The sequence below is a fragment of the Ostrinia furnacalis genome, unplaced genomic scaffold (genome assembly GCF_004193835.3).
Source record: "Ostrinia furnacalis isolate ACB-3 unplaced genomic scaffold, ASM419383v2 OfSCF2704, whole genome shotgun sequence".
Taxonomy (NCBI): Eukaryota; Metazoa; Arthropoda; class Insecta; order Lepidoptera; family Crambidae; genus Ostrinia; species Ostrinia furnacalis.
This window is the reverse complement of record NW_021132943.1, coordinates 48,216-56,527: the sequence shown is the minus strand read 5'-3', so window position 1 is coordinate 56,527 and position 8,312 is coordinate 48,216. Positions and strand designations below refer to the sequence as shown.

Genomic DNA, 8,312 nt, shown 5'->3' with positions numbered 1-8,312 from the left:
TAAGTGCCCATGATGCCCTATTTCAATGTCTAAAAAATCTCTCTCTACACTAAAAACCATCAAAATTTTTATAAATTACCAAAAGCTTAAGTTTTAAAGGCCCATCTACCTCTTGCTTTACCAAATAAATTAGTTTGTCCATCAAAAAAATAAGTGAAGGCGTTAAAAACAAACGAATTCTATAAGCTCCGAAAATAAATAATTAAAAAGTAAAATCTTATTAATCTTCATTTAATGGGGACTTTTCGCTAAAGTTCGGACAAACTTTTTCGAGCTTTTAACAATAACCGTGAGATATCAGCTTGTAATTAATTTCACGCTTTAATCTGATTTATTACAGAGGGCTTTATTGGTGTTTAATCTAATCCCTTATAAGGCACTTTTGAATTTCAATGAACTTTGTAGAGAAAAGCAATTTTATTTTTATTTATTGATTTTATCTATTAACGCACAGCCTAAACCACTGGACGGATCGGGCTGAAATTTGACATGCAGGTAGATGTATGACGTAGGCATCCGCTAAGAAAGGATTTTACGAAATTCCACCCCTAAGGGTGTAAAACGAGATCCACGCGTACGAAGTCGCAGGCGGCCGCTAGTAAACAATAATTGTAAAATATTATGACTAAGTAAAAAAAAACTTGCTTAAAATTGTTTTAATCACTCACGTATCGCGTACCTACTATTGTAACCTCAGCTTTATGATACTGATTATTCTATATACTTGACCTATGGATAAACTGCTCGATAAAATAATTTATAAAGAAGTTTGCAATAAAAACTATTTTTTTAAAAGAATATTTACTAATCATTGCATAAATACTATGTAATAGTCCCGTTAACCCCTCGTGGCAAGCTAAATAAATAAATATCCTTGGACATTTTACACTGTGCTTCTAGTCTCAAACTAAGCAAAGCTTGTACTATGGGTACTAGACAACGGATATAAACATACTTAAATACTTTTTTTATGTAAATACATACATATTATACATAGAAAACACCCTGTCCAATACAAACAAATATTATGTTCATGCACACATAAATGTTTGTACTGTGCGGGTCGTAGATCCTGTGTTTGATAGTAGTCCGTTTCGAACCACGACACCAAACGGCTGACAATATTACGAGTGGGCTCACCACAATAGTCCAGCAGTGGAATTCGAACCAGCGTTCCTGGGATCTCGAGTGGGCTAGTCCGATACCTTCATCATTGGGCTATCGTGGCTTCAAAATTTCATTTAGACTATGCGCAGACCACCGATTTTTAGTTGGCCGACAGTTGGGCCCGATTTTAATTTGTATGAAGAATCGGCCAAATCAAATCGGTGTAATGTTTATTTATTTATTTATTTATTTATTTAATAACAATCTTAGCTCTAACATTACAGGTTACCCCAATGCGATAGAGTAGATTAATTAGTACATATTTAACAATTAAGATTGCCGCTATGGCTATAACATAAAATAAATAATGTAACCTTTGTGAATTCAGTCAAAGAACAGCTGAATATGTCAACGGTTCTAGCTACTACATTAAGTGTACGCAACGTTCTGGTAATTGGCGCCTCTTTTAGCATATTGGTCCTTGCATTCGGAATTGCGAATAGAGGAGGCTGCCGGCGCCGCCATACGTACCGGTCCGGCACACAAAGCGTCATCGACTGCAGTACGACCTGGTTGCATACCCGCCCCCGTACTAATTTGAACATATACAATGTGCGCACTTCCATACATGCCCATACTGATCAACTGCCCGACTAAACTATCGGCCGACGAAAAATCGATGGTCTGCGCATAGGCTTAGGCTGGGTTGCACCATCTTACTTTAACCTGAACAAACATCAAAAATCTGTCAAACTCCATACAAAAAACACCGGCTATTGTTTTAGTTACGGTTAAAGTTAGGTGGTGCAACTCAGCCTAAATTCTCACCCCATTGCTTTGAGGGTTGGAAGGCGTGTGTCGTTGTGATAAGGGTGAAAAGAGGGTTGATATTGTTGCCACCAATAAAATTATAATTTTGAACACACGTGCTCGTCATGTTATACGTAATGCGCTGGTGTTAGGTTCAAATTGGAATTCAATGGGACATTGCATTTTATTCTTCCAATCTGTTAAAAATAGTTGAATGAAACTCTTTTGCAATGATTAATTTTAATAAATTATTAATTTTTTAGCGTTAAGAGTCACATATTCTCTCTCATTCATTCAGTCTTTCGACGGGTTACCCAATGTCTAAACAGCTCAGGTGGAAAGAGCACGTGGCAAGCAAAAAGTCGTGGGTTCGATTCCCAAATTAGGCAATTAGAACTTTTTTCAAAATTCGAAGTTATTTTAAAATTCAAAACGTGGTTCTCACGGATTTTNTTATTTATTTATTTATTTAATAACAATCTTAGCTCTAACATTACAGGTTACCCCAATGCGATAGAGTAGATTAATTAGTACATATTTAACAATTAAGATTGCCGCTATGGCTATAACATAAAATAAATAATGTAACCTTTGTGAATTCAGTCAAAGAACAGCTGAATATGTCAACGGTTCTAGCTACTACATTAAGTGTACGCAACGTTCTGGTAATTGGCGCCTCTTTTAGCATATTGGTTCTTGCATTCGGAATTGCGAATAGAGGAGGCTGCCGGCGCCGCCATACGTACCGGTCCGGCACACAAAGCGTCATCGACTGCAGTACGACCTGGTTGCATACCCGCCCCCGTACTAATTTGAACATATACAATGTGCGCACTTCCATACATGCCCATACTGATCAACTGCCCGACTAAACTATCGGCCGACGAAAAATCGATGGTCTGCGCATAGGCTTAGGCTGGGTTGCACCATCTTACTTTAACCTGAACAAACATCAAAAATCTGTCAAACTCCATACAAAAAACACCGGCTATTGTTTTAGTTACGGTTAAAGTTAGGTGGTGCAACTCAGCCTAAATTCTCACCCCATTGCTTTGAGGGTTGGAAGGCGTGTGTCGTTGTGATAAGGGTGAAAAGAGGGTTGATATTGTTGCCACCAATAAAATTATAATTTTGAACACACGTGCTCGTCATGTTATACGTAATGCGCTGGTGTTAGGTTCAAATTGGAATTCAATGGGACATTGCATTTTATTCTTCCAATCTGTTAAAAATAGTTGAATGAAACTCTTTTGCAATGATTAATTTTAATAAATTATTAATTTTTTAGCGTTAAGAGTCACATATTCTCTCTCATTCATTCAGTCTTTCGACGGGTTACCCAATGTCTAAACAGCTCAGGTGGAAAGAGCACGTGGCAAGCAAAAAGTCGTGGGTTCGATTCCCAAATTAGGCAATTAGAACTTTTTTCAAAATTCGAAGTTATTTTAAAATTCAAAACGTGGTTCTCACGGATTTTAAGCAGTTTAAAATTAATCATACATATTTATATTATAATCTGTGACTTATCTCCCCTTCAAAGCTAAACTGGTAATGAATGCGCAAGCAAAGCCGCGGCACGCGCCTAGTCACCCCAATGAATGTATGAAACAGATTAATTTTGACCATCTTGTTTATATTTGTACACTTCTACTGATTGTTGTTTGGGAAAGAGCTACTTTTACCCTTGATGGTGTGTGAATTTAATTAATTTAATAAAACTACTTAAAAACAGTCCATTAGTGGACGTCATTTATCTGAAACTAACGAAAAAATTAGCTAAAATACATACACTCCAAAAACATAACTCTCCTTTTGACGCAGTCCAAATATTCACCTAGGTAGGTACTACGAGTAAGTACCTAATTAGTAAATTGTCAATAACTTTCAACTAACTACAAGTACGAGATTAATACGAAAACAAACTTTCGGTGGTGCAATCAATGTAATAAAAATATTTTTACATCAATATTGAGTCATATTTATTTAAAGTCACGGTACTTTTGTACCTACTGTAATTCACTTACAAAATCGACTAAAACAGTTTGGGCTTGGAGTAGGCTCCACTGAAGACTGGCACTTCAGTTTTCCTATCCACAATCATGAAGAAGAAGGGTTTGTTTGCCAAAAAGTTCTCAGCCTGGACTGAACTCCTGAAAGAGAAACCCATCTCTGTCACTGCTGCAGCCACCGTCCCTTCCTCTGTCACCTCCACATCTGCCTTTTGAATGAAGCTAGAAACATGCAGCTGGTAATCCGAAATCTCAGGGAATTTCGCCCTGTTAGCGTCAAACATATCCCTCAATCCCATATCAATTAAAAGCTCCTTCAAATTATCCAAGTCACTCGTAATCTTGAACCGCGGAATCTGAACAAACACCTTCTTCGGCCCTCCCTCCCTTTGGAACAGTCCAAATATGGAACCTAGGCTGATCTTTTTCAAGGCCCCAATCACGTTTATAAGGGGCACATCATCGTTCGGCAAGAATAGCAACATAGAAAACCTGTCGTCATGTCCATACGGCAGCTCCAAGACTGTAGCTTCGATCGCGTCAATCGTAGTAATGTTGAATTCGTTGTTAGCGAACATCAAATTCACTTCTCCGATAGGATTCCTATGAGCATCGTAGAAGGTACTCGCTTCTGTTTCTTCAGGCAAGAAAGCCTTACGCCACGAACCTTTAAAGTACAACGCATCTACCATAATCAAATACACTCCTTCCAAATCACTGGGTGATATAATTTCGTCGATAACACCATGCGTGGTTTCTTTTACGTAATTATTTATGATGCCAGCCGCCCTGTTGAAGTCGTCGAAAGATAAAGGAGTTATGTCACAAACGCCGGTTTTGGTCAGTTGATTTCTGAACCTTTCTTTGAGTATCATTGAGTGGTCCATGAAGAGATTGGAACTGTGCTCAAGGGTAGCCCCATTGCTTGAGGAGGCGATTTGCTTTGCCAGTTCCAAGTATTTGTTGTTGAAGCATTTGTGGCGGTGGTGTTTTAAGACTTGCTGGATTTGGGAGAGGGTGTCGTCTGCTGCTCCTAAGGATACTGCTGATAGGAGAGTCCAGGGTGATAGAGTTGAGGCAATAAAATGGCCTTCATTGTCCTCGGCGATTCTTCTGACTAGATCCACGGAGAACTCGTATACTGATCTTCTGAAGAGGACTTCTGCTCTCTGTAAAGTACACTGCCCGATTACTATGGGGATGACTGCACAGAGGGTGAGAATAAGCTTGTGAATTCGAGCCATCGTGACTGTTCGCGGTTGATCGAGCCCGGCTACTGGACAGTGGGATGAAAATAAAATTGTCAGGCGATATCTTGCGGAGATAACTGCGACGGGGTCACAAGGGGCTTACCAGTGGGAAGGCCTAAGATAATGTTTTCGTAAACGGGTTAGGTAATTGATTGTATGTTTAATTATGTTATTAGAAATTGGGTTTCTACATAGCGCACAACTATCCACAATCATGAAGAAGAAGGGTTTGTTTGCCAAAAAGTTCTCAGCCTGGACTGAACTCCTGAAAGAGAAACCCATCTCTGTCACTGCTGCAGCCACCGTCCCTTCCTCTGTCACCTCCACATCTGCCTTTTGAATGAAGCTAGAAACATGCAGCTGGTAATCCGAAATCTCAGGGAATCTCGCCCTGTTAGCGTCAAACATATCCCTCAATCCCATATCAATTAAAAGCTCCTTCAAATTATCCAAATCACTCGTAATCTTGAACCGCGGAATCTGAACAAACACCTTCTTCGGCCCTCCCTCCCTTTGGAACAGTCCGAATATGGAACCAAGGCTGATCTTTTTCAAGTCCCCAATCACGTTTATAAGGGGCACATCATCGTTCGGCAAGAATAGCAACATAGAAAACCTGTCGTCATGTCCATACGGCAGCTCCAAGACTGTAGCTTCGATCGCGTCAATCGTAGTAATGTTGAATTCGTTGTTAGCGAACATCAAATTCACTTCTCCGATAGGATTCCTATGAGCATCGTAGAAGGTACTCGCTTCTGTTTCTTCAGGCAAGAAAGCCTTACGCCACGAACCTTTAAAGTACAACGCATCTACCATAATCAAATACACTCCTTCCAAATCACTGGGTGATATAATTTCGTCGATAACACCATGCGTGGTTTCTTTTACGTAATTATTTATGATGCCAGCCGCCCTGTTGAAGTCGTCGAAAGATAAAGGAGTTATGTCACAAACGCCGGTTTTGGTCAGTTGATTTCTGAACCTTTCTTTGAGTATCATTGAGTGGTCCATGAAGAGATTGGAACTGTGCTCAAGGGTAGCCCCATTGCTTGAAGAGGCGATTTGCTTTGCCAGTTCCAAGTATTTGTTGTTGAAGCATTTGTGGCGGTGGTGTTTTAAGACTTGCTGGATTTGGGAGAGGGTGTCGTCTGCTGCTCCTAAGGATACTGCTGATAGGAGAGTCCAGGGTGATAGAGTTGAGGCAATAAAATGGCCTTCATTGTCCTCGGCGATTCTTCTGACTAGATCCACGGAGAACTCGTATACTGATCTTCTGAAGAGGACTTCTGCTCTCTGTAAAGTACACTGCCCGATTACTATGGGGATGACTGCACAGAGGGTGAGAATAAGCTTGTGAATTCGAGCCATCGTGACTGTTCGCGGTTGATCGAGCCCGGCTACTGGACAGTGGGATGAAAATAAAATTGTCAGGCGATATCTTGCGGAGATAACTGCGACGGGGTCACAAGGGGCTTACCAGTGGGAAGGCCTAAGATAATGTTTTCGTAAACGGGTTAGGTAATTGATTGTATGTTTAATTATGTTATTAGAAATTGGGTTTCTACATAGCGCACAATATGGTATTTTGCATTTCCTTGTTTGTACAGTCACCTACAATTCTGTTCTGTCAAGTCTTTTAACTGTTTCAGATGCTATAACTTGATCTGCTGCCGACTGTCTGTCATGTTGTACTTATGTACTTTAATAAATCCTACTAACTAATATTATAAATGCGAAAGTTTGGATATCTGGATGTCTGGATGTTTGTTACTCTTTCACGCAAAAACCACTAAACAGATTTTGATGAAACTTTACAGTATTATTGTTTATAACCGAGAATAACATATAGGCTATAATTTATGACGATCTGTGACAAACTAAATTTCACGCGGGTGAAGCCGCGGGCAAAAGCTAGTTGCAAAATATTTGTTCAAAATATAGCAAAATAGTTCTACTGGTGATGCTGTAAGACACAGTTCGGCTTATATACTGTGCTATGCATATTATAAGTTTTCAATAAATAGATTAAAATTAAGTCTGAAAAATATCTTTGCGGATTCTTCGATGACACCGCGCGTGGTAACTTGACCCTGTTAACCGAATATCTTTTTACTTACTCGGGTTTTACCCAAAAACTAATAAACATTTTACTACGTAAAGCGATGATAAGAATTTATTGAGCAAAATTGAAGGCGAATTATTTTATTAATTAAATCTATAGATAGGCATAATTTTGGCAGACTGTAATGCAAAATCTGATAGTAACATTCATCAAATAAATATTAATTTAGACTTGACAAAAATAGAAACTTATACCACAAAATATAAATGAACTAGCGGCCGCCCGCGACTTCGTACGCGTGGATCCCGTTTTACCCCCTTAGGAGTGGAGTTTCGTAAAATCCTTTCTTAGCGGATGCCTACGTCATAACATCTACCTGCATACCAAATTTCAGCCCGATCCGTCCAGTGGTTTGGGCTGTGCGTTGATAGATCACTATGTCAGTCAGTCAGTCAGTCACCTTTGAGTTATATGTATAAGGGANACATAGTTATGGTGCGTTGAAGTTGCGCACGACGTCACAACGTGCGGCATTTTTAAGCAAGCGTTGACGTCACGGGCCTCTTCTTATGAACTTTGGGGCGCTTTATCTCTTTAAATTTTCATTAGTTTGAAAAAGTGAAAAATACGTGTAGAGTATTTTTTGATAAGTTAACTGACGGACTAATTAAAACTCTTGTTTTATGACCCAGGCAACATCCCCATTTATGACAATCTGTGACAAACTAAATTTCACGCGGGTGAAGCCGCGGGCAAAAGCTAGTTGTAAAATATTTGTTCAAAATATAGCAAAATAGTTCTGCTGGTGATACTGTAAGACACATAAGTTCGGCTTATGTACTGTGTTTTGCATATTCTAAGAATTAAGTAAATAAATAGATTAAATTAAGTCTGAAAAATATCTGCCGATTCTTCGATGACACCGCGCGTGGTAACTTGACCTTGTTAACCGAATATCTTTTTACTTACTCGGGTTTTACCCAAAAACTAATAAACATTTTACTACGCAAAGCGATGATAAGAATTTATCGAGCAAAATTGAAGGCGAATTATTAATTAAATCTACAGATAGGC

General features: G+C 39.2%; 1 protein-coding gene across 1 annotated transcript; it reads right to left on the bottom strand.

Annotated features, from left to right (window-relative positions):
- Positions 1-3,926: 3,926 nt before the first annotated feature.
- serpin-7 (serine protease inhibitor 7) lies at positions 3,927-6,593 on the bottom strand. Its single transcript, XM_028309362.1, has 2 exons — positions 5,377-6,593; positions 3,927-5,274 (listed from the first exon to the last, which is right to left on the bottom strand). Exons 1-2 carry the CDS (start codon positions 6,542-6,544, stop codon positions 3,950-3,952), a joined length of 2,493 nt encoding a protein of 830 aa, XP_028165163.1. The 5' UTR covers positions 6,545-6,593; the 3' UTR covers positions 3,927-3,949.
- Between the last annotated feature and the right edge of the window lie 1,719 nt (positions 6,594-8,312).

What these genes read in the sequence shown, in the direction of transcription:
- serpin-7 (XM_028309362.1), bottom strand. Translation starts at nt 6,544, where the DNA reads ATGGCTCGAATTCACAAGCTTATTCTCACCCTCTGTGCAGTCATCCCC. An exon ending in CTTCATGATTGTGGATAGTT is followed by an intron (nt 5,275 to 5,376) that starts GTGCGCTATGTA and finishes CCCACTGGTAAG; the next exon opens with CCCCTTGTGACCCCGTCGCA.